Below are 27844 nucleotides of genomic sequence, written 5' to 3'. Positions count from 1 at the left end.
AAATTAAATTCAATTAGAAAATGAATTTACCTTATTTTTTGGACTATAGAGCAGAAAAAAATATTAAAAATTGTTTAAATTCTAAAAAAAAATGTTCTAACACTGAGTTAATAATTTTTTTAGTGATTGAATTTTTTTAACTTGATAATTTCATTGCATTTTCACTTTAATTTCATAATTTCTGCACTGAATTTTTACACTGTGTATTTTAACAAACATCATTTCTAAACACACACATTTTTGCTCACAATTTTTTGTTGGGTGAAATTGTCAGCATTTTTTATGTCAGTTTAAAAATTCCGTGTGTAAAAATTCAGTTTAAAAATATTTTGTTGCTTCAAAACTCAAGTCACCTTTCCGGTAAATTTTAGTGAAATTAGAAAATGAAATTTTCCGGACTATAGAGCAGAAAAAAATATTTTTTCATTTTTTTTTATTCGAAAACTTGTTTTTTTTTACACTAAAATAATTTATGTAACAGTTTTTTTTTGCGTTTGAATTTTGCAAACTTAATTTTCTATCAAATTATGCTGAAAAATTCATAAATTTCAGTTTAATTTAATAATTTCTGCACTAAATTGTTATATTGTGTATTTTAACAAACATCATTTCTAAACACACACATTTTTCTCACAAATTTTATTGGATGAAATTGTCAGCATTTTTGTGTGTTTAAACATTCAGTTTGTTAAAATGCAGTGTAAAAATATTTCAAAATTCAAGACCCTGTTCCGGTAAATTAAATGAAATAAAAAAATGTATTTAATTTATTTTTTGGACTATAGAGCAGAAAAAAATATTAAACATTTTTTAAATTCTAAAAAAAATGTTCTAACACTGAATTAATACATTTTTTTTAGTGTTTGATTTTTTTTTTACTTAATTTTTTTTATGTCAAATTATGCTGAAAAATTCATAAAATTTCAGTTTAATTTCAGAATTTTTGCACAGAATTTTTATACTGTGTATTTTAACAAGAATAATTTCTAAACACACACATTTTTGCTCACAATTTTTTGTTGGGTGAAATTGTCAGCATTTTTTGTGTGAGTTTAAAAATTCCGTGTGTAAAAATTCAGTGTAAAAATATTTTGTTGCTTCAAAACTCAACTCACCTTTCCGGTAAATTTTAGGGAAATTAGAAAATGACATTTTCCGGGCTATAGAGCAGAAAAAAATATTTCTTCATTTTTTTTTACACTAAAATAATTTATGTAACAGTTTTTTTTGCGTTTGAATTTTGCAAACTTAATTTTTTTATCAAATTATGCTGACAATTTCATAACATTTTCACTTTATTTCATAATTTTTCGCAATTTTTTCCCTGTGTATTTTAACAAACATCATTTCTAAACACACACATTTTGCTAACATTTTTTATTACATGAAATTGTCAGCATTTTTGTGTGTGTTTAAAAATTCCGTGAGTAAAAATTCTGTGTAAAAATGTTTGGTTGCTTCAAAACTCAAGACCCTTCTCCGGTAAATTTAATTAAATTAGAAAATGAATTTACCTTATTTTTTGGACTATAGAGCAGAAAAAAATATTTCAAAATTTTTAAATTCTAAAAAAAATGTTCTTACACTGAATTAATACATTTTTTAGTGTTTGATTTTTTTTTACTTAATTTTTTACGTCAAATTATGCTGAAAAATTCATAAAATTTCAGTTTAATTTCATAATTTTTGCACAGAATTTTTATATTGTGTATTTTAACAAGAATAATTTCCAAACACACACATTTATGCCCACAATTTTTTGTTGGGTGAAATTGTCAGCATTTTTTTATGTGAGTTTAAAAATTCCGTGTCTAAAAATTCCGTGTAAAAATGTTTTGTTGCTTCAAAACTCAAGACACCTTAACGGTAAATTTTAGTGGAATTAGAAAATGAAATTTTCCGGACTATAGAGCAGAAAAAAATATTTCTTCAGTTTTTTTATTCGAAAACTTGTTTTGTTTTTTTACACTAAAATAATTTATGTAACAGTTTTTTTTTGCGTTTGAATTTTGCAAACTTAATTTTCTATCAAATTATGCTGACAATTTCATAACATTTTCACTTTATTTCATAATTTCTGCACCGAATTGTTATATTGTGTATTTTAACAAGAATAATTTCTAAACACACATTTTTGCTCACAATTTTTTGTTGGGTGAAATTGTCAGCATTTTTTTATGTGAGTTTAAAAATTCCGTGTGTAAAAATTCAGTGTAAAAATATTTTGTTGCTTCAAAACTCAAGTCACCTTTCCGGTAAATTTTTGTGGAATTAGAAAATGAAATGTTCCGGACTATAGAGCAGAAAAAAATATTTCTTCATTTTTTTTACACAAAAATAATTTATGTAACAGTTTTTTTTGCGTTTGAATTTTGCAAACTTAATTTTCTATCAAATTATGCTGACAATTTCATAACATTTTCACTTTATTTCATAATTTCCGCACTGAATTTTTACACTGTGTATTTTAACAAACATCATTTCTAAACACACACATTTTGCTAACAATTTTTATTGGATGAAATTGTCAGCACTTTTGTTTGTGTTTAAAAATTCAGTTTGTTAAAATGTAAAAATGTTTTGTTGCTTCAAAATTCAAGACCCTTATTAAATGAAATTAGAAAATGAAAATTGCGTATTTTCCAGACTATAGAGCAAAAAAAAATATTTCTTTGTTTTTTGTATTCGAAAACTTTTTCTTTATTTTTTTTAACAGTGAATTAATTTATGCAACTGATTTTTTTGTGTTTGAATTTTTTCAACTTATTTTTTTTAATCAAATTATGCTGACAATTTCATTGCATTTTCACTTTAATTTAATAATTTCTGCACTGAATTTTTACACTGTGTATTTTAACAAACATCATTTCCAAACACACACATTTTTCTCACAATTTTTATTAGATGAAATTGTCAGCATTTTTTGTGTGTTTAAAAATTCAGTTTGTTAAAAGAAATTCAGTGTAAAAATGTTTTATTTCTTTAAAACTCAGGACTTCTTTCCGGCAAAATTAAATTAAATTAGAACATGAATTTACCTTATTTTTTGGATTATAGAGCAGAAAAAAATATTTCAATTTTTTTTTTAATTCTGAAACATTTTTTTAACACTGAATTAATTTTTTTGTGTTTGAATTTTTTGGACCTAATTTTTTTACATCAAATTATGCTGACAATTTCATAAAATTTTCACTTTAATTTCATAATTTCTGCACTGAATTTTTACACTGTGTATTTTAACAAACATCATTTCTAAACACACACATTTTGCTAACATTTTTTATTACATGAAATTGTCAGCATTTTTTTTTCTGTGTTTAAAAATTCCGTGTGTAAAAATTTCACGAGTGGACATTAGTGATTGTCATCATTTGGACGAGTGGACACCATAGTTCTGGCAATATAGTGCAGATATGTGCTTACATACACTGGAAAAGAGTTTGTCCTATAGGACCATCATCAGTGAAAAGAAACACAAGGACATGGAACTGAGCTCCTCCCCCTGTCAATAACACTGGACACTGCATGGATAACAGCAGCTGAACACTAACTACCACGTGAGCTTAGTGATCAGCAGCTGTTTACACCTCAGCTTGGAGGAATGTCAGCTGCATGACTTTCTCTCACCTTTTTTTTTTTTTAATACTCCCCTGTGAAAGGCAAATAAATGACACCTGCGGTTAAAAAAAAAGTGTGTTTTGTTTCTTCTCCACTGCAGATAACATAGAAAATATGCATTAAACAACAATGATGATCTGTTATGGTTTGCAGAGGGGAGGTGACGGCAACAGACACAAGGGGGCCCGCTCTAAGATCCATACATCCATTTTTTTTATCGCTTGTTCCCTTTGGGGTCGTGGGGGGCGCTGGTGCTTATCTCAGCTACAATCAGGCAGAAGGCGGCGTACACCCTGGACAAGTCGCCACCTCATCGCAGGGCCAACACAGATAGACAGACAACATTCACACTCACATTCACACACTAGGGCCAATTTAGTGTTGCCAATCAACCTATCCCCAGGTGCATGTCTATATATATATATATATATATATATATATATATATATATATATATATATATATATATATATATGTGTATATATATATATATATATATATATATATATATATATATATATATATATATGTGTATATATATATATATATATATATATATATGTGTATATATATATATATATATATATATATGTGTATATATATATATATATATATATATATATATATATATATATATATATACATATATATATATATATATACATATATATATATGTGTGTACATACAAGGTCGCAAAAACAAAATGAATAAATGATAAATGGGTTGTACTTGTTTAGCGCTTTTCTACCTTCAAGGTACTCAAAGTAAATAAAATAAAAATAAAATGAATAGTTAAACTTTTAAAAAAAAATAAAATGATGTGTTGTGAAAATATTTTCTGATACACGTGCCAAACCATTTATAGATTATAGATTTGTAATAGAAGGGAACTACTCTGTCAAAATTAGCGTTAAAAAGTATGACATTTTTAGGGCTGTTTTATTTTGAAATCATCGCTGATTTCCGCCGCGGTCACGTGGTGTCCAAGATGTTGCGGAGGAATTTTCTTGTTCAATAAAAAAAATTAATAATAATTAAAATAAAATAATGTGTTGTGAAAGTCGTTTCTGATAATTGTTCCACAGTATTTATAGATTATAGATTTGTGAAAAAAAAGGGAACTAATCTGTCAAAATTAGCGCTAAAAAGTATGACATTTTTAAGGCTGTTTTATTTTGAAAGCATCGCTGGTTTCCGCTGCGGTCACGTGACGTCCAGGATGTTGCGGAGGAATTTTCTTTTTCAATAAAGAAAAATAATAATAATTAAAATACAAATAATGTGTTATGAAAGTCGTTTCTGATAAGTGTGCCACAGCATTTATAGATTATAGATTTGTGATAAAAGGGAACTAAACCGTCAAAATTAGCGTTAGAAAGTATGACATTTTTAAGGCAGTTTTATTTTGAAAGCATCGCTGGTTTCCGCCGCGGTCACGTGGTGTCCAGGATGTTGCGGAGGAATTTTCTTTTTCAATATAACAAATAAAATAATCTTTTTTTAAATTCAAATAAAAATAATGTGTCGTGAAAGTCGTTTCTGATACACGTGCCAAACCATTTATAGATTATAGATTTTGTGATAGAAGAGAACTACTCTGTCAAAATTAGCGTTAAAAAAGTATGACATTTTTAGGGCTGTTTTATTTTGAGACCATCGCTGGTTTCCGCCGTGGTCACGTGGCGTCCAGGATGTTGCGGACGAATTATTTTGGTCAATAAAACAAAAAAAATATTTTTTTAAATTCAAATAAAAATAATGTGTTGTTGAATTTGCTTCTGCAACACGCTCCACACCAATTATAAATCCTACATTTTGTGATAGAAGGGAACTACTCCGTCAAAATTTGCGTTAAAAAAGTATGACATTTTGAAGGCCGTTTTATTTTGAAAGCATGGCTGGTTTCCGCCGTGGTCACGTGGTGTGAAGATGGCTGCGTGAAGAAGCCGAGAAGGAGTGGAAGTGACAGTTGAAGACTTTCATGTCGGCTTTGACATCTTCTCAGGACTCGCCTGTTTCTTCCTCCACTCTGCCAACATGAGCAAGGGCGAACTCATCGTGTGAGTACTTTTATTCTCAACCATGACTGTGACGCAGCTTAATAATGTTAAGAAAACACTCCGTCGTCGTTACGAGAGCAGACTTATTTTTCCCTCCATGTTTTATAAGTCTATTAAAACTAAAAAATATTCCACATATAATCCGTTAAATGTTGTTTTTCTTGGCTTTAGTTTTTTCATTTTCTCTGTTATTATTTACATTTCTATTTTTATTTATTTTTTAAATGTCAAAACTAAACGGTCATTTTAAATGTGAAATATACATGTTAAATTTAGATATTAAATATACATGTTAACTATAAATGGTAAATATTAAATATACTTGTTTGATATAAATATGAATGTTAATTGTTTTTAAAAAAATTTGTTTTTATTATTTTTAAAATTTTTTCATTTTTGTATTTTTTATTATTTACTTTGTTATTTATTTATATTTTTTATAATTTTTTATTTTATTATTTTTTATTTGCAATAGTTTTTATTATTATTATTTTTTATTATTATCCATTCATACATTCATACTGGTGCCCATCTCAGCTATAATCGGGCGGAAGGTGAGGGTACACCCTAGACAAGTCGCTGCCTTATAACTTTTTATTATTTTTTCTTATTTATTGTTATTGTTTACATTATTATTTTGATATTTTTTAAATGGCAAAACTAAACGGTCATTTTAAATGTGAAATATACATGTTAAATTTAGATATTAAATATACACGTTAACTATAAATGGTAAATATTAAATATACATGTTAGATATAAATATGAATGTTAATTTAAAAAAAAATGTGTTTTTACTTGTTTTTATTTAATTTTTTATTATTTTTAATTTGTCATTTCCTTTTAAAAAAAATATTTTTCACTATTTTTTTTATTATTTATATCATAATTTTTATTATTATTATCAATCCATCCATTTTTCTACCGCTTATTCCCTTTGGGGTTGCGGGGGGCGATGGTGCCTATTTCAGCTACAATCGGGCGGAAGGCGGAGTACACCCTGGACAAGTCGCCACCTCATCGCAGGGCTTTATTATCATTATTATACTTATATATATTTTTTATTTTGATAATTTTTTATATATTTTTTTATTATTATTATTATTATTTACATTATTAATTTTATTTTTTTGCTATATTTCAAACGGTCATTTTAAATGTGAAATATACATGTTAAATTTAGATATTAAATATACACGTTAACTATAAATGGTAAATATTAAATATACATGTTAGATACAAATATGAATGTTAATTTTCAATTAAAAAAAGGTGTTGGAACAGTGAGGTATTTGCATTATTTCAACACACTTGACAACATTTATTTAATATATATTTACATTTAACATCCAAGTTCAGATTTAACTTTAGCATTATGATGTAATATTTATTCATATTTAAGGCCTAAAAACCCTTAATTTAAAAAAAGAAGCCTTTTTTATAAATGTTTTAATTATATTTTTTGAAATTTTTAAAATTTTGTATTATTTACAATTTTTATTTTTTTTATATATTTTTTACAATTTTTTATATTATTTTTTAAAAATATTTTTATTATTTATTAATTATTATTTATTTTTATAATTTTTTAAATTCTTTATTATTATTTACAATATTAATAAAAAATGTTTGCTATTTTTTTAAATGTCAAAACTAAACGGTCATTTTAAATGTGAAATATACATGTTAAATTTAGATATTAAATATACATGTTAACTATAAATGGTAAATATTAAATATACATGTTAGATATAAATATGAATGTTAATTTTAAATAATAAAAAAAAAGGTGTTGGAACAGTGAGGTATTTGCATGATTTCAACACACTTGACAATATTTATTTAATATATATTTACATTTAACATTCAAGTTCAGATTTAACTTTAGCATTATGATGTAATATTTATTCATATTTAAGGCGTAAAAATCATTTAAAAAAAAAAAAAAGCCAATTTTTTTAGATTTATGCGTGCTAGTTGTAGTTTTTATTTCAATTTTTTTGTTATCTTTATTATAATAAATATTATATAATATATATATTATTAAACAACAATAATATATATATGTATATATATATATTTTTAACACACTGTTACACTTTGAGGTTGTTTGCTCAATGTAAATTGTTTTAAAAAAATAAATTCTATTATTATTATATTTAAATATTTAATATTAACATTTAGATTTAGATTTAATCATTTTATTCAACGTTATGATTTAGATTTAATATTTATATTCAACATTTGGATATGGATTTAACATTTACAACATTTAGATTCACAATTTAGTTTCTCTCCCAAATGCAAAGTCATTTATATTTGTATTCAACATTTAGATTCAACATTTAGATTTAGATGTAACTTTTATATTTATAATTAACATTTAATATTATTATTATTATTATTTTTTATTGAACAACATACTAATATAACACATTTATAATTAACACAAACGTCTAAGCACTTTCAACATCAAGTATAGGAAAAAAAGCAAATAGAGATAGTAATAATAATAAAAAATGTTTAAAAATAAATAAAAAGAGCTACTTAAATCACTTTAAATGTTTTTTAACCGAGATATCAATTAAAGGGCTTTTGTACTCTTAATCATTCTCCAAGTTTTGATTGATAATTTTTACTCATTAAACCAATTACCTTAACTCCCTGTTTTTATGTGAATATAAGTCACTACTCCTTGTGTTTACATGAATATAAGTCACCACTCCTTGTTTTTACATGAATATAAGTCACCACTCCCTGTTTTTACGTTAATATAAGTCACCACTCCTTGTTTTTACATGAATATAAGTCACCACTCCTTGTGTTTACATGAATATAAGTCACTACTCCTTGTGTTTACATGAATATAAGTCACTCCTTGTGTTTACATGAATATAAGTCACTACTTGTGTTTACATGAATATAAGTCACTACTTGTGTTTACATGAATATAAGTCACTACTCCTTGTGTTTACATGAATATAAGTCACTACTCCTTGTGTTTACATGAATATAAGTCACTACTCCTTGTGTTTACATGAATATAAGTCACTACTCCTTGTTTTTACATGAATATAAGTCACTACTCCTTTTGTTTACATGAATATAAGTCACTACTCCTTGTGTTTACATGAATATAAGTCACTACTCCTTGTGTTTACATGAATATAAGTCACTACTCCTTGTTTTTACATGAATATAAGTCACTACTCCTTTTGTTTACATGAATATAAGTCACTACTCCTTGTGTTTACATGAATATAAGTCACTACTCCTTTTGTTTACATGAATATAAGTCACTACTTGTGTTTACATGAATATAAGTCACTACTTGTTTTTACATGAATATAAGTAACTACTCCTTGTGTTTACATGAATATAAGTCACTACTCCTTGTGTTTACATGAATATAAGTCACTACTCCTTGTGTTTACATTTATATAAGTCACTACTTGTGTTTTCATTAATGTAAGTCACTCCTTGTGTTTACATTATTCTAAGTCACTCCTTGTGTTTACATTATTCTAAGTCACTCCTTGTGTTTACATTAATAAAAGTCACTCCTTGTGTTTACATTAATAAAAGTCACTCCTTGTGTTTACATTAATAAAAGTCACTCCTTGTGTTTACATTAATAAAAGTCACTCCTTGTGTTAACAGGAATATAAGTCACAACTCATTGTGTTTACATGCTTATAAGTCACTCCTCCTTGTGTTTACATTAATATAAGTCACTCCTTGTGTTTACAGGAATGTAAGTCACTCCTCCTTGAGTTTACATGAATATAAGTCATTACTCCTTGAGTTTACATGAATATACATCACTACTCCTTGTTTTTACATGAATATAAGTCACTACTCCTTGTGTTTACATGAATATAAGTCACTACTCCTTGTGTTAACATGAATATCAGTCACTACTTGTGTTTACATGAATATAAGTCACTACTTGTGTTTTCATTAATGTAAGTCACTCCTTGATTTTACATTTTTCTAAGTTACTACTTGGGTTTACATGAATATAAGTCACTCCTTGTGTTTACATGAATATAAGTCACTACTCCTTGTGTTTACATTAATATAAGTCACTCTTTGTGTTTACATGAATATAAGTCACTACTCCTTGAGTTTACTTGAATCTACGTCACTACTCCTTGTTTTTACATTAATATAAGTCACTACTCCTTGTTTACATTAATATAAGTCACTCCTTGTGTTTACATTAATATAAATCACTACTCCTTGTTTTTACATTAATATAAGTCACTCCTTGTGTTTAAATTAATATAAGTTACTTCTCCTTGTGTTTACAATAATATAAGTCACTACTCCTTGTGTTTATATTAATATAAGTCACTCCTTGTGTTTACATCAATATAAATCACTACTCCTTGTTTTTACATTAATATAAGTCATTACTCCTTGTGTTTACATGAATATAAGTCACTACTCCTTGTGTTTACATGAATATAAGTCACTACTCCTTGTGTTTACATGAATATAAATCACTACTCCTTGAGGTTACATGAATATAAGTCACTACTCCTTGTGTTTACATGAATATAAGTCACTACTCCTTGTTTTTACATTAATATAAGTAATGTTTTGAATGTTAAATATCGGCAACTGAACTAAAACTTAGTATGAATATACAAATGATAAATACATTGAAACAGTTGGAATTAGACTGTATGACTCATAGGTGTAGGCACATTGTTACCCACAATGCATTGCCGCGACAGTCCTTCTTTATTGGCTCATTATCAGACTAAATAAAAGTTGTTTTCCCACCATAATTATATTTCCTGACAGTGTGCAACAAATCCAACCATAAGTCAGAATAGTTGGAGAAGTAGCAAATAATGTGGGAAGTATTAGTCAACCGCCATTCCACTTTATTAATAAGTCTATATAATATGTACATTATCGCACATGTGCGGTGGCATAGAACTTGTCCTAGCGTGCCATCATCTACTTTCACTTTCACAATAGCAGCGTGATGATGTCATTGATGGATGTATTCTATGCACTACTTGTTCAACTGTCTTCTGGCTGCTGCCAAGTGATAAGATGCTGACAAATCTTATCTGGCCACAAGTCCACTGGGAGGTGGGTGTCTGTTGTCGGGATAAACACCAACTTACCGCCTTTCAATGGCCACGCTAAACACTAAAACTACTACATTTTACAAAAGGTGTGTCGATTATTTACATTTTAGCTGATATCATTTGAATATTTGCTCACGTTTCTCACTTTTATAATTTCTTCAAATTCAATGTAGATATGAAATGGTGCATATAAATGGTAACATTTATCTGAATATTACATTTTAAATGTTAAATATAAATATGCATGTTAAATCAAAATTATAAATGCTATTTTTAAAAATGTCAAAACTACATGGTAATTTTAAATTTTAAATATAAATGTTGAATGTACTATAAATATGAATATTATTTATAAATAAAAAATAAGTGTTGGAACGGTGGAATATGTGCATGTTTTCTACACACTTTAATATAAGTAAAATAATATTTACATTTAATATTTATATTTAACATTAAAATTTGGATTTAACTTTAATATTACAATGTATTTTAAAAAATATATTTAATATTTATATTTAAATGTAATAGTTGTATTTATCATTTAGACTTGGATTGAATATTTAGATTCAACATTTAGATACGGATTCAACATTTAGATTCTCTCCCAAATGCAAATTAATTAACATTTGTATTTAACATGTAGATTCAACATTCAGATTTAGATTTAACATTTATATTTAGAGTTACCATTTACAATTAACATTTAATATTATTTTTAGATTTAACATTTTGATTTTGATTCAATCATTTAACATTCAAACGTAGATTTAATATTTAGATTTAACAGATATAGATTCAACATTTAGTTTCTCTCAAATGAAAATTAAAAATGTGTATTCAACATTTGGATTTAACATTCAGATTTACAAATTATGAGGGACAAGTGGTAGTAAATGGATTAGTGGATTTAGATTTAACATTCATAATTACCATTTAATATATTTATTTGAACATTTACATTAAGATGTAATATTCTTTTTAGATTTAACATTTAGATTTAGATTCAGTCATTTTATGTAACATTTAAACGTAGATTTAATATTTGGATTCAACAGATATAGATTCAGTGTTTAGTTTCTCAAACGCAAATTAAAAATGTGTATTTAGATTAAAAATTCAGATTTAGATTGACATTTTATGAGGGACAAGTGGTAGAAAATGGATTAGTGGATTTAGATTTAACATCCATGTCGACCATTTAATATATTTATTTGAACATTTATATTAAAATGTATTATTATATTTAGATTTAGTAATTTTATTCAACATTTAAACTTAGATTTAATATTCAGATTTTAACATGTTTTACATTTTGTCTTTCAAATGCAAATCAACATTTGTAATTAACATTTAGATTTAACATTCAGATTTTATGAAGGACAAGTGGTAGAAAATGGATTAGTGGATTTAGATTTAACATTTATATTTTTATTTGACATGTAACATTTAATATATATATATTTAACATTTCTATTAAGATTTGGACTTAGATTTGAATATAACATTTATAAATAGATAAAACATTTAGATTCAACATGTAATATCTCAAATGTGTAAGAATTTTGCTAAATGTCCCCGGTGTTCCCCCAGCCTTCCGTCCAAGCGCAGCTGGGATGGGCTTTAGCCACTCCCGCCGCCCCGAGAGGGACAAGCGGTATGAAATGGATGCTGGGACGGCTGGATAAGCCAGAAACGTCTTGCTTGAAGGAACACGTGGCAAACTTCATGTCTACTTTTCTGGAACTTTCCCACTCAACTTGTGTTCCCTGCAGACCCCGAGACTTCCCTGTCCTGCAGAACGACACATTCCTGAAGGCAGCGCGGGGGGAGGAGGGCCCGCATGTGCCCGTCTGGTGCATGAGACAGGCTGGACGCTACCTGCCTGGTATGTGGTGTGTGAGACAGGCTGGATGCTACCTGCCTGGTATGTGGTGTGTGAGACAGGCTGGATGCTACCTGCTTGGTATGTGGTGTGTGAGACAGGCTGGATGCTACCTGCCTGGTATGTGGTGTGTGAGACAGGCTGGATGCTACCTGCCTGGTATGTGGTGTGTGAGACAGGCTGGATGCTACCTGCCTGGTATGTGGTGTGTGAGACAGGCTGGATGCTACCTGCCTGGTATGTGGTGTGTGAGACAGGCTGGATGCTACCTGCCTGGTATGCGGTGTGGCTAGCACTTCCAAGTCCTTCATCAACTTTTGTCGTATTTTGTCAGAGTTCCGTGAGTTCCGGGCCGGGAAGGACTTTTTTGAAACCTGCCGCTCGCCGGAAGCCTGCTGCGAGCTCACCTTGCAGGTAAAAGAGGCGGGACTTGTGTCCAAGAATGTGAGCAAACTACAAGTGCAGCACATGTTTGATTACATTTGAAATGTTCCATTGGTCAAATGCTGTTATTCTGCTGCCATCTTGTGGACAAGCTGAGTAAATCAGGTCCATGACTTTGACTTTGGTGTGTGCGTGCGTATATATATTAGGGCTGGGCAACGATTAAACATTTTAATCGAAGTTAATCACACTATTTATCCGATTAATCGCTATTAACTGCATTGTATACGCAAAGCCCAATAATGAATTCAAAAGTAGTGTGTAGTGCACCTTTATTGGAATATTCTCCCACATGAACAAAAGCGCCAAAACATTTGTTGTGCAAACACAATTTAAATCAGTCCTTGTTAAACAGTAGCAGTTAAATAGCATATTTGATGAAAATCAACTCCAAAAATGTAAATACAAACATTTAAGCTTATTGCCACTGCCAGGGTATTGAAGTTATCCTGTTTGTTATGGAAAATAAATATAATCTACATACAAATCTCTGAGCCACAATCATAACATCTGAACAGGCAATTTCTGAGGTAACAGCAGAACATTTTTTTTTTATCAGGGATCTTATGTTTAAAAAAAACTATATTATAGGTAGTGGGCTGTTTTAGGGAATTTTGGATCAAATTATCCGTAATAGCAATATTAATAATGTGTTTATTCTGCGTAGTGCACTTAAAATAATTATGACCATATCTAGGAATTGATATGATGGGAATTTTCCGATTGTTTGCTTGGTGCTTTGATAAACTGAAGGCATCATATACATGGTACTATATTGTGATGTTATGAGCCAGGGAAAAAAAGAACTACCCTACCCAGCATGCAACAGGAGTGACGAGCATGCTAGGTTGTGTCGCCATGACGACATCTTGTATGTTGTGATATGCACGCTCTGAAAGTAAACGTTAAGAACTCAGCCAACACTCCTGGTCTGCATTATTCATAAATAGACAGACAACACATATACTCCGCTGCTTCACAGACCGCTGGATGTAGCCGGCAAAGTATTCCCATGTTAGCTAGCCGGTCTAGCAAGCACGCCTCATTCAGTCCAAAACGGCCCGATCTATCCACATTCAGAATTGTCTGGCGGTCATAAGTGATCCCGGAGTGACCACAGTGTAAGCCAGCCAGGAAATTTGCAGAATTGTCCGGTATTTTTGCCATATGTTCCATCTTTACCAAGAGCCCCTCCACGCCGTTAAGAAAAGGCGTTAACAAAATAAAAGCATGTAAACAACATACGCAAATGTGCGATAAAATAATTGTCGGCGTTAATAGATTGATGAGTTAACTCGTAATTAACGCATTAATTTGCCCACCCCTAATATATATATATATATATATATATATATATATATATATTTATATACCGTATGTATGTATGTGCATATGTATATGTATTTATATATATGTGTGTGTGTGTATATATATATATATATATGTATGTGAATATATGTATGTCTGTATGTATGTGTATATATATATGTATATGTATATATACATGTATATATGTATGTATATGTATATATACATGTATATATGTATATATATATATATATACACACACACACTTATGGATATGTTTACATACATATGTGTGTATATATATATATATATATGTGAATATATGTATGTCTGTATGTATGTGTATATATATATGTATATGTATATATACATGTATATATGTATATATATATGTATATATATATATATATATATATATATATACACACACCTATGGATATGTTTACATACATATGTGTATATATATATGTATATGTAGTGTATAAATAAGTGTACGAGTTGATACCAAAATGGATACATGGATGATACAGCAGAGGATTGGGAGAATGTCATGTGGTCAGATGAAACCAAAACAGACCTTTTTGGTATAAACTCAACTGCTGGTGTTTGGAGGAAGAAGAATACTGAGTTGCATCCCAAGAACACCATACCTACTGTGAAGGATGGGGGTGGAAACATCATGCTTTGGGGCTGTTTTTCTGCTAAGGGGACAGGACGATTGATCCGTGTTAAGGAAAGAATGAATGGGGCCATGTATCCTGAGATTTTCAGCCAAAACCTCCTTCCATCAGTGAGAGCTTATTTTCCACCATCATTTACAAATAAATTCTTTAAAATTCCTACAATGTGAATTCCTAGATTGTCTTTTCGAATTCTGTCTCTCACAGTTGAAGTGTACCTATGATGAACATTACAGAACTCTGTCATCCTTTGAAGTGGGAGAACTTGCACAATCGCTGGCTGACTAAATACTTTTTTGCCCCTCTGTGTATATAAAAAAAAGTAACGGAATTTGTGAGTTTAAGGATAAAAGCAATCAAGGCAATATCAAATATTACAATAGTAACAGCAGCATGAGTTGTGTAGATACCAGACTTGGACAAAAAACCTCCATTAAAGTCCAGCTATATGGTTTTTCTATTGTCTTTTATTTCAAATGCATCTTCTTCTGTCTTTCAGCCTCTGAGGCGTTTTGCATTCGATGCCGCCATCATCTTCTCAGACATCCTCGTTGTGCCGCAGGTAAACAAACACAACACACCTGTCTCGGGCGCCGGACTTACAGCGTGTAGACTGCAATTACAGTAGAAGAGAATAGAAAGGACTTTATTGATCCCTGAGGGAAATTCCGCACCACAGTTCTCTCACAATAAACACTCAGGTAGTGAAATATCAAGGAGAGTAACTAAATAAAAGCGTACTCTCAAATTTGCACATTTTAATATATCGCACTTTAAATACTGCATCGGTTGTTTGTTTACGTTTTGATGAGCATATTTGTGTTCTAAATGAAGTTGGATGTCTTATATCAAGGGTGTGGGAACCTTCCCACTCCAAAATAAAAGCCCTTTTATTTTGAAATTGTTCATTTTTAAAACCAATACGATATTATTTGTAGCCCGCTTCAATTTTAATGAATGTTAGACCCGGGGAACCAAAGTGCTTTCTGTTCTTAAAGTGATTTAATGTCATATAGCGTATTTTTCGGACTATAAGTCGCAGTTTTTTTCATAGTTTGGCCGTGGGTGCGACTTATGTGTGAAATTATTAACACATTACCGTAAAATATCAAATAATATTATTTATCTCATTCACGTAAGAGACTAGACGTAAAAGATTTCATGGGATTTATGGAGATAGTTTGGTAAAGGTATAGCATGTTCTATATGTTATAGTTCAGGGGTCGGGAACCTTTTTAAAATCTATTTTCCTAAGAACCATATTTATTTTTATTTTAACACTGAACACAACTAAACGCGTGCATTTTTAAGTAAGACCAACAATTCCAGAGTATAATAGGCCTCTTATTCTTTGTAATAACATTGTTATTCTGAAGCTAACTGTGGAGGGGGGCGTGGCCTACGGGCCTGCAGCAAAGCAGGATGTTGCCAGGACCGGCCTGGAAATCGGCGACAGGTGCGTAGAAGCCCCACCTGGGCCTTGTTATCTAATCACCTGTCGCTCTGTTATAAGCAGCAGCCAGGAGGAGAGACAGGGTTGGGGGCTGGAGCCAGAGCGCGAGTGAGGACGAAACAGAAAAAGACAATTGCTGGAAAGCAACTGAGAGTAAAATAGTATAGTATAGTTCATTGGTCTCAGACACGCGGGCCGCAATTGGCATTAATGGTGCCTTCACAGATGTGTAAGTTACCCATGCCTTGGGCACCATCACACATGCTGGCTTTTATACTTCGCGCCTAGAACAATCCGGATGGTTATTTTCCTCTTTGTTCCGGAGGACACCACGTCCACAGTTTCCAAATATAATTTAAAATGTGGACTCGTCAGACCACAGAAAACCTTTCCACTTTGCATCAGTCCATCTTAGATGTGCTCGGGCCTGCGGCGTTTCTGGGTTTTGTTGATAAATGGCTTCCGCTTTGCATGGCAGAGTTTTAACTTGCACTTACAGATGTAGTGACCAACTGTAGTTACTGACAGTGGTTTTATGAAGTGTTCCTGAGCCCATGTGGTGATATCCTTTACACACTGATGTCGGTTTTTGATGAAGTTCCGCCTGAGGGATCAAAGGTCCATAATATAGCTTACGTGCTGTGGTTTTTCCAGATTCTCTGAACATTTTGATGATTTTACGGACCGTAGATGGTAAAATCCCTAAATTCCTTGCACTAGCTTTTGAGAAATGTTGTTCTAAAACTGTCCGACAATTTGCTTACAAATTGGTGACCCTCGCCCCATCCTTGTTTGTGAATTACTTAGCATTTCATGGAAGCTGTTTTTATACCCAATCATGGCACCCACCTGTTCCCCAATTAGCCTGCACACCTGTGGGATGTTCCAAATATAATTTGAAATATGGACTCGTCAGACCACAGAACACTTTTCCACTCCCAGCAAAGCCAGCGGCGTTTCTGGGTGTTGTTGATAAATGGCTTCCGCTTTGCATGGTAGAGTATTAACTTGCACTTACAGATGTAGCGACCAACTGTAGTTACTGCCAGTGGTTTTGTGAAGTGTTCCTGAGCCCATGTGGTGATATCCTTTACACACTGATGTCGGTTTTTGATGCAGTACCGCCTGAGGGATCAAAGGTCCATAATATCTCTGAACATTTTGATGATTTTACGGACCGTAGATGGTAAAATCCCATAATTTGAAAATGTTTTGCAAATCATTGTATTCTGTTTATATTTACATCGAACGCAATTTCCCAACTCAAATGGAATCGGGGTTTGTAAAAAAAAAAGTGCCTACATGGCAGTTATGAGTGAACATTTTTCCAATGTAAACATCTGTGGTTGTTGCGGAGCAGGCAATGGGTATGGAGGTTCAGATGGTGGCGGGCAAAGGTCCCACGTTCCCCGAGCCCCTGAAGGAGCCGGAGGACCTGCAGCGTCTGCGCAGCAAAGTGGACGTGGACAAGGAGCTGGGCTACGTCTTCCGAGCCATCACGCTCACCAGACACAAGATCCAGGGCAAGGTGCCACTCATCGGATTCACCGGAGCGCCGGTGAGTCGGTGGGTTCCAGTCCCTGGTTGTCTCTCCCCCCCCCCCTCCAGCTCATTCGGTTCTTGCGCCTCCCCCACAGTGGACGCTCATGTCCTACATGATTGAAGGCGGGGGCTCCAGCACCCACTCCAAGGCCAAGCGCTGGCTGTACCAACACCCCGAGGCCAGCCACATGCTGCTGAAGATGCTGACTGACGTCATCGTGGAGTACCTGCTGGGCCAGGTGGCAGCCGGAGCCCAGGTGAGACCTTGGACATGAATTTCCTTCAGGTGGCAAGCAGCTACAGTATTTAGTCAGCCAGCGATTGTGCAAGTTCTCCCACTTCAAATGATGACAGAGGTCATCATGCTTTACAGTAGGTGTGGTGTTCCTGGGGATGCAACTCAGTAACCTTCTTCCTCCAAACACCACCAGTTGAGTTGATACCAAAAAGTTGTATTTTGGTTTCATCTGACCACATGACATTCTCCCATGTGCTCTCTGGCAAACTTCCGACGGGCCCGGACATGCACTGGCTTAAGCAGGGGGACACGTCTGGCACTGCAGGATTTGATTCCTTTATTACCTCCTGTTTCCATTGAAAGTCCAGTTTAGAAAACTGTTTTATTTTAGATATGTAATCCTCCATGTTAAAAGTGCGAGCGAGAGGAAAAAATAAACGATCGCCGCTCACTCTTGCTGCTTGTTGTCACTTTTTCTGCAAGAAGGATCACTAGTGCCCTCTACCACTCAGATTTGACACACGCAGCTACGGTATATTAATAAAACATAGCTGCTTACTGTTCCTTTTAGCATATTCAATAGCTTGGACCTTAAATCCTATTGAATAGCTCTTAATCTTCTTCCCTTTATGCCATCCAGGAATTCACATTGTAGGAATTTTAAATAATTTATTTGTAAATGATGGTGGAAAATAAGTTTTTGGTCAAGCATTCAAAGCTCTCACTGATGGAAGGAGGTTTTGGCTCCAAATCTCACGATACATGGCCCCATTCATTCTTTCCTTAACACGGATCAATCGTCCTGTCCCCTTAGCAGAAAAACAGCCCCAAAGCATGATGTTTCCACCCCCATGCTTCACAGTAGGTATGGTGTTCTTGGGATGCAACTCAGTATTCTTCTTCCTCCAAACACCACCAGTTGAGTTTATACCAAAATGGATACATGGATGATACAGCAGAGGATTGGGAGAATGTCATGTGGTCAGATGAAACCAAAATAGAACTTTTAAACGCTTTAGTTTACTAAGTTGCAATCTAAAATTTCACGTGGAAGCATCATGCTAAAACGTCACGGTATGATGACGTCACGCATTGTAGAGGACATTTTGGTCCAGCACCGTTCACAGCTATAAGTCGTCTCATTTCATCGCATAATTCCACAGTAATTTGTACATCTGTGTTGCTTAATCTTTTGCAAATTGTTCAATTAATAATGGAGACGTCAAAGAAGAAAGATGTAGGTGGGAAGCTGTGTATTGCGGCCGCTTTTAGCAACACAAACACAGCCGGTGTTCACTTGTTTCCTTGTTTACATTCCCGAAAGATGACGTTGAAGCTTTACTATGCATCAGTATGCCTCATTTGTAGCTATATTTGCATCCAGTCTTTCCCTCCACCCACATTTAATGCCAAACAAACACATACCAATCGACGGATTCAAGTTGCACCAGTGGTCAAAAGATGCGAAAGTTCCTCTGCACACTTTACCGACGACAGCGATGCTACGACAGAGATGTGTGGATATCCTGCGACACTCAAAGCAGATGCATTCCCAACGATAAATAAGTGAGTTTTGTTGATGTTATTGACTTCTCACGGCATGACTGCAAGCTAATCGATGCTAACATGCTATTTAGGCTAGCTGTATATACGTTAATGCATCAGTATGCCTCATTTGTAGCTATATTTGCATCCAGCCTTTCCCTCCACCCACATTTAATGCCAAACAAACACATACCAATCAACGGATTCAAGTTGCACCAGTGGTCAAAAGATGCGAAAGTTCCTCTGCACACTTTACAGACGATAGCGATGCTACGACAGAGACGTGTGGATATCCTGCGACACTCAAAGCAGATGCATTTCCAACGATAAATAAGTGAGTTTTGTTGATGTTATTGACTTATGTGCTAATCAGACATGTTTGCATGACTGCAAGCTAATCGGTGCTAACATGCTATTTAGGCTAGCTGTATGTACATTATTGCATCATTATGCCTCATTTGTAGCTATATTTGCATCCAGCCTTTCCCTCCACCCACATTTAATGCCAAACAAACACATACCAATCGACGGATTCAAGTTGCACCAGTGGTCAAAAGATGCGAAAGTTCCTCTGCACACTTTACCGACGATAGCGATGCTACGACAGAGATGTGTGGATATCCTGCGACACTCAAAGCAGATGCATTTCCAACGATAAAGTCAACAAAATCACAAAGGTGAGTTTTGTTGATGTTATTGACTTATGTGCTAATCAGACATATTTGCTCACGGCATGACTGCAAGCTAATCGATGCTAACATGCTATTTAGGCTAGCTGTATGTACATTATTGCATCATTATGCCTCATTTGTAGCTATATTTACGTCCAGCCTTTTCATCTCCACCCACATTTAATGCCAAATAAACACATACCAATCAACGGATTCAAGTTGCACCAGTGGTCAAAAGATGCAATCGTTGGTTAGAAGGCAATCGCCGAATTCGCCCTCGTGATATGGCTCAATAGCTTCAGTTTGTTCTTCAATTATCCGGCTCCACACTCCAACTGTCTGTTTCAATACATGCGTAATCTGTTGAATCGCTTGAATCCGAGCCTGAATCCGAGCTAGTATCGCCATACCTTTCTGTGCTATCCGCCCATTTTTGTTTCTGCGACGTCACACAACAATGGACGGGTGGATATAACGACTGTTAAAATCAGGCACTTTGAAGCCGTTTTTCGGGATATCGTGTGATGGGTAAAATTTTGAGGAAAAACTTCGAAAAATAAAATAAGCCACTGGGAACTGATTTTTATTGGTTTTAACCCTTCAGAAATTGTGATAATGTTCCCCTTTAAGTATTTGCACCAAAAAATACATACATTTCCCGCGCCATTTTTCTAAGCCGCAGGGTACAAAGCGTAGGAAAAAAGTACAATACACTTTGTAATCAATTACCTTGACTACTTTCCCATTTACGGATCCTTTTTAGGAACAATTTGGGTCCCCGTCATGACTTTATGGACCTCGGAGGCGCGTCCTGGCGCTAGAACCCTGACCTCAAACCTGCTTTGTGGTCTCGTCCAGGCTCTGCAGGTCTTCGAGTCCCACGCCGGCATCCTGGGGCCGCTGCAGTTTCAGGAGTTCTCCCTGCCGTACCTCCAGGACATCGCCCGCCGGGTCCAAGAAAGACTGAAAGAGGCCCAGCAGGAAGTTCCCATGGTGAGAACACAATGATTAGTCCTTGTCTCATTTATTCTTATGCTGCTTTACCACTAGATGGCAGCATTCTGCCTTTTTTTTAACCCTCAGTAGTCATTCATTGTTGTGTGTGTGTGTGTGTGTGTGTGTGTGTGTGTGTGTGTGAGCAGATCGTGTTTGCAAAGGATGCTCATTATGCCCTGGAAGCTTTGTCCCAGTCTCATTACCAAGTGGTCGGCCTGGACTGGACCATTGATCCACGCTCTGCACGGTACACACACACACACACACACACACACACACACACACACACACAGTGGGGCAAAACAAGTATTTAGTCAGTCACCGATTGTGCAAGTTCTCCCACTTAAAATGATGACAGAGGTCATCATGCTTCACAGTAGGTCTGGTGTTCCTTGGGATGCAATTCTTCTTCCTCCAAACACGAGGAATCGAGTTGATACCAAAATGGATACATGGGTGATACAGCAGAGGATTGGGAGGATGTCATGTGGTCAGATGAAACCAAAATAGAACTTTTTTTCAATTTCTTACACACACATGTTATTTCATATGGTAAAAGCGACACACAATTTGAAAAATTCCTCCATTTTTTTTTTAGGACCACCCTCATTTTGACCAGCAATGAGACATTGTCTATTAGATGCAATGTTATTAGGACCATGGTTTATGTCACTTGTTCACACCTCCTCATATGGAAGATGCTTTTCCTTCTTCATGTCTCAAGAAGGGTAGAAATACAAGAACACACACACACACGCGTAGTTCGTACATTCTGGAGACCTGAGAAAAATGCCTACCTCTTTCCGACCAGCCTTTCTATACACACACGCACACGCACACGCACACGCGTAGTTCGTACCTTCTGGAGACCTGAGAAAAATGCCTACCTCTTTAGGACCAGCCTTTCTAGACACACACACACACACACACACACACACACACACACACACACACACACACACACACACACACACACACACACACACACACGTAGTTCGTACCTTCTGGAGACCTGAGAAAAATGCCTACCTCTTTAGGACCAGCCTTTCTAGACACACACACACACACACACACACACACGTAGTTCGTACCTTCTGGAGACCTGAGAAAAATGCCTACCTCTTTAGGACCAGCCTTTCTACACACACACACACACACACACACACACACACACACACACACACACACACACACACACACAGTGGGGCAAAAAAAGTATTTAGTCAGTCACCGATTGCGCAAGTTCTCCCACTTAAAATGATGACAGAGGTCATCATGCTTCACAGTAGGTCTGGTGTTCCTGGGGATGCAACTCAGTATTCTTCTCCCTCCAAACACCACCAGTTGAGTTGATACCAAAAGGGATACATGGGTGATACTGCAGAGGATTGGGAGGATGTCATGTGGTCAGATGAAAACAAAATAGAACTTTTTTTCAATTTCTTACACACACATGTTATTTCATATGGTAACCAGAGGGGGAGCACTTTTTAAAGCGACACACAATTTGAAAAATTCCTCCTTTTTTTTTTTTTGGACCACCCTCATTTTGACCAGCAGGGGTGCAAATGAGACATTGGCTATTAGATTAGTCGACACCTCCAAATTTGTAAATGAAAACTACAGCTCAGATGCATGTTACAATCAAACAGTCTTAATACTTACAGTATTGACACTTTTTAGAGTGCCCCAAAAAATTACAGTAAACTAGGGACATTTTTTAGAATGTCTACAAAGTTATTTGTGACCATGTGTGTTGGTTACATTATTTTTATTTTTTGCCCCATGACCAGGGAAGGTTGTTTGCGTTGGGTCATATAAATAAATTCATAAAATAATGAAAGGTCAATGACTTGAATTACTTGTGTCGTCTACCTAGTGGCATTAGTCTTTCTCCAGGGAAGATTCATTATTTACTCATGGCGATTTGCGGGCCAAATTGAAGACCGGGTTGCAAAATTTATAAAATATATAACAACTGGTCAGCAGTTATCACAATTAACTCATTTTTAAATTTTATTACCAGAAAAACAATAATATATATTACAACACGCAGAAGTATCGAAAATTGGTACCGTGGTACCGTATCGGTTGAAATGTGGAGAGTACATATAACTTGGTAATTGGCGCATTCAGTCAACATGCTAACGTTAGCATTTCAGTTGGACTTTGACATTTGATGTTAGCATGGTAACACTGGCATGCTAACTTTTAGCTAAAATTGCATGCGTAGACCTCAGCGTCTTATAACTGGGCACATGACATAGGCTAACTGGTAGCATGCTAACATTAGCATCGCTAGCTTTTCGCCAATCTCGCATGCCGGCGCCTCTGAGTCATACAACTTGGTACTTGTCGCATTCTGTTGACATGCCAACGTTAGCAATTTAGTTTGAATTTGATATATGCTAACGGTTAGCACGCTAGGTTTTAGCTAATATTGCATGAGTACACCTAAGAGTCATATAACTTGTTAATTGTCGCTTTCTGTCAGCATGCTAACGTTAACATTTCAGTTGGACTTTGATGTATGCTAACTGTTAGCACGCTAGGTTTCAGCTAATATTGCATGAGTACACCTAAGAGTCATATAACTTGTTAATTGTCGCTTTCTGTCAGCATGCTAACGTTAGCATTTCAGTTGGACTTTGATGTATGCTAACTGTTAGCGCGCTAGGTTTGAGCTAATATTGCATGAGTACACCTAAGAGTCATACAATTTGTTAATTGTCGCTTTCTGTCAGCATGCTAACGTTAGCATTTCAGTTGGACTTTGATATATGCTAACTGTTAGCACGCTAGCTTTCAGCTAATATTGCATGAGTACACCTAAGAGTCATATAACTTGTTAATTGTCACTTTCTGTCAGCATGCTAACGTTAGCATTTCAGTTGGACTTTGACATTTGCTGTTAGCATGGTAACACCGGCATGCTAGCTTTTAGCTAATATTGCTTGCGTACGCCTCAGAGTCGACTCATCTCATGTGTAAAAATAATATCTGTCTACCAAAGTGAAAGCGTGATGTCTTTATTTGACTGAGCAATACGTGTGTGTTAATTCTTCAGCGACCGGACAGCGGGGAAGGTCAGCGTCCAGGGCAACATGGACCCCTGTGCGCTCTATGCTTCCAAGGTAACCTGCAGCTTCTTCTTCATCATTTCATTTTGTGTGTGCGCTCAATTTTTGCAACATATTTTTACACTCATTCGTCGCAATGCTTCACATGTCTGAGTTGATATCAAGGGTGTCGTGATCGGTCTGATATCGTCCAAAAAAAGACGTATCGGCTTGCCTGTAAAATGTCCGACATGAGCAGTCCTGGACAGCTAAATGATGTCCTATAAACACACACACTCTCGGTTTACACAAACTAAACATGCCAGGCGACGAGCAGCTACACAACAGCTAAGCACACAGTAGCACACAAGCTAAAACAGCACTTTTGTCAATATAAACTTTATAGTTTCATATCCAAATAAAGTCTCCAACGTATTATTAGTACACCGGAAAGTATCCAGTAACAAACGTGTCCGCATCATTTCGGTTGATAATAATTGCTAGTAATTAAAAAATATACATATTTTTTGGAATGAATCGCAATTTTTATGGGAACGATTAATGTTTTTAAAAAAAATAAAAAATATATTAAAAAACATTTTTTTTTGACAAAATCTTTGGGTAGACTATTTTTAAACAGAACCATCCATCCATCATCTTCCGCTTATCCGAGGTCTGGTCGCGGGGGCAGCAGCCTAAGCAGGGAAGCCCAGACTTCCCTCTCTCCAGCCAATTTTATTTTAAGTAATATATAAATTGATCAGAGCTGTTTATTTTATGGGAGAATGTAATTAATCTTAGAACTGGCACCCATTGTTGTTAAAAAAAGTGCTGATTTTGAATCGATTCTGAATCGAACCGAATTGAAAGATTCACGGTTAGCGTTTTATCAAACCCACTATTGTCCTACCTGTACTTGGACGTGACCAACACACACGATATTATGTGGGATCATGTCCGTATCGACCAGTACTCAAGGCTCCCATATCGGTATCTACAGTGGAAAAACTTGTATCGACCCTCCCCGAACTACCGTGTTTTCCGGACTATGTAAGCCACGCCCACTACTTTTTAGAAAGACGTTACATAGTTTTCTATACATAATCCGCAGATATATATCTTGTTGAATGAGTTATTTACACATAAATATTTCGTAAATGTTTATTTACACACCTTAATTGTTTCCAAACGGTGTCTGTAACCCATTGTTGTTAAAAAAGTGCTGATTTTGAATCGATTCTGTATCGAACCGAATCCAAAGATTCACGGCGCTGGTAATTAAGTTAGCGTTTTATCAAACCCACTATTGTCCTACCTGTACTTGGACTTGACCAACACACACGATATTATGTGGGATCATGTCCGTATCCACCAGTACTCAAGGCTCCCATATCGGTATCTACAGTGGAAAAAGTTGTATCGACACACCCCGAACTACCGTGTTTTCCGGACTATATAAGCCACGCCCACTACTTTTTAGAAAGAAGTTACATAGTTTTCTATACATAATCCGCAGATATATATCTTGTTGAATGAGTTATTTACACATAAATATTTCGTAAATGTTTATTTACACACCTTAATTGTTTCCAAACGGTGTCTGTAACCCATTGTTGTTAAAAAAGTGCTGATTTTGAATCGATTCTGTATCGAACCGAACCGAATCCAAAGATTCACGGCGCTGGTAATTAAGTTAGCGTTTTATCAAACCCACTATTGTCCTACCTGTACTTGGACTTGACCAACACACACGATATTATGTGGGATCATGTCCGTATCCACCAGTACTCAAGGCTCCCATATCGGTATCTACAGTGGAAAAAGTTGTATCGACACACCCCGAACTACCGTGTTTTCCGGACTATATAAGCCACGCCCACTACTTTTTAGAAAGAAGTTACATAGTTTTCTATACATAATCCGCAGATATATATCTTGTTGAATGAGTTATTTACACATAAATATTTCGTAAATGTTTATTTACACACCTTAATTGTTTCCAAACGGTGTCTGTAACCCATTGTTGTTAAAAAAGTGCTGATTTTGAATCGATTCTGAATCGAACCGAACCGAATCCAAAGATTCACGGCGCTGGTAATTAAGTTAGCGTTTTATCAAACCCACTATTGTCCTACCTGTACTTGGACGTGACCAACACACACGATATTATGTGGGATCATGTCCGTATCCACCAGTACTCAAGGCTCCCATATCGGTATCTACAGTGAAAAAAGTTGTATCGACACACCCCGAACTACCGTGTTTTCCGGACTATATAAGCCACACCCACTACTTTTTAGAAAAAAGTTATATAGTTTTCTATACATAATCCGCAGATATATATCTTGTTGAATGAGTTATTTACATATAAATGTTTATTTACACACCTTAATTGTTTCCAAACGGTGTCTGTAACAAGGCAGTAAAATGGCTGATCAAACAAAACAGAAGTCACGGTCACGGACCCACAGACTCAATAACTCCACGGTGACGTTTTGGTGACTTCACCAAACTGAAACAATACAAAAAGAATGCCATTGTGAGTTAATAACACTAACACAGACACCCGTAAACGCGTTAGCATGTTAGCTAATGCCGACGACGCTCGTTTCGTGACATTACGGGACGGTTCAGTAGGTAAGAATTGACTTAGTTGTATTGTAAATCTTACAAACGTTGCCTGGAGTGATGATTGAAGAATCCGTACGAGTAGAAACGCTATGGATGGACAGAAGACTGAATAACGATGCTAATTCCAATTGAAATGAGCATCTAAATAACAAATCATTTCACTGTTTTTATGAAACTATTTGAATTATGGCCGTCAGCAAACAAAATGCATAAAACAGCCGCACCCTTTTATAAGCCGCAGGGTTCAAAGCGTGGGAAAAGAGTAGCGTCTTGTAGTTTATTTGTGGTTTTTTTTGTTGTTTTCCACCATTGTCGTCTTCTCTAGTTGAATGAGTGAATGCTGACATGGTTCTTCTTTAACCCCGCCCTCTTTTTAGGAGCGCATCTCCGACACGGTCCGGACCATGTTGGAGGCTTTTGGGACCCAGGGCTACATCGCCAACCTGGGCCACGGACTCTACCCCGACATGGACCCGGAACACGTAGGCGCCTTCGTGGAGGCCGTGCACCGACACTCGAAACTGATGATCAAGCAAAAACAGACGCAAAAATGATCTTTTGTTTTGTTTTGTTTTTAGTTTTAGTCAATAAACAGGAAATCAGAAGTT

At 34.6% G+C, this 27844-nt stretch overlaps 1 protein-coding gene across 1 annotated transcript; it reads left to right on the top strand.

Moving 5' to 3' along the window:
• The first annotated feature begins 5518 nt into the window (after window positions 1-5518).
• On the top strand, window positions 5519-27844 carry urod (uroporphyrinogen decarboxylase). The gene is made up of 10 exons (XM_061890368.1): window positions 5519-5679; window positions 12560-12672; window positions 13004-13083; window positions 15601-15663; window positions 17915-18112; window positions 18192-18353; window positions 21409-21543; window positions 21693-21793; window positions 24614-24680; window positions 27614-27844. Exons 1-10 carry the CDS (start codon window positions 5657-5659, stop codon window positions 27788-27790), a joined length of 1119 nt encoding a protein of 372 aa, XP_061746352.1. The 5' UTR covers window positions 5519-5656; the 3' UTR covers window positions 27791-27844.

Source organism: Nerophis ophidion, linkage group LG28, assembly GCF_033978795.1.
Source record: "Nerophis ophidion isolate RoL-2023_Sa linkage group LG28, RoL_Noph_v1.0, whole genome shotgun sequence".
NCBI classification, from domain to species: Eukaryota; Metazoa; Chordata; class Actinopteri; order Syngnathiformes; family Syngnathidae; genus Nerophis; species Nerophis ophidion.
This window is presented reverse-complemented; position numbering and strand designations above follow the sequence as displayed.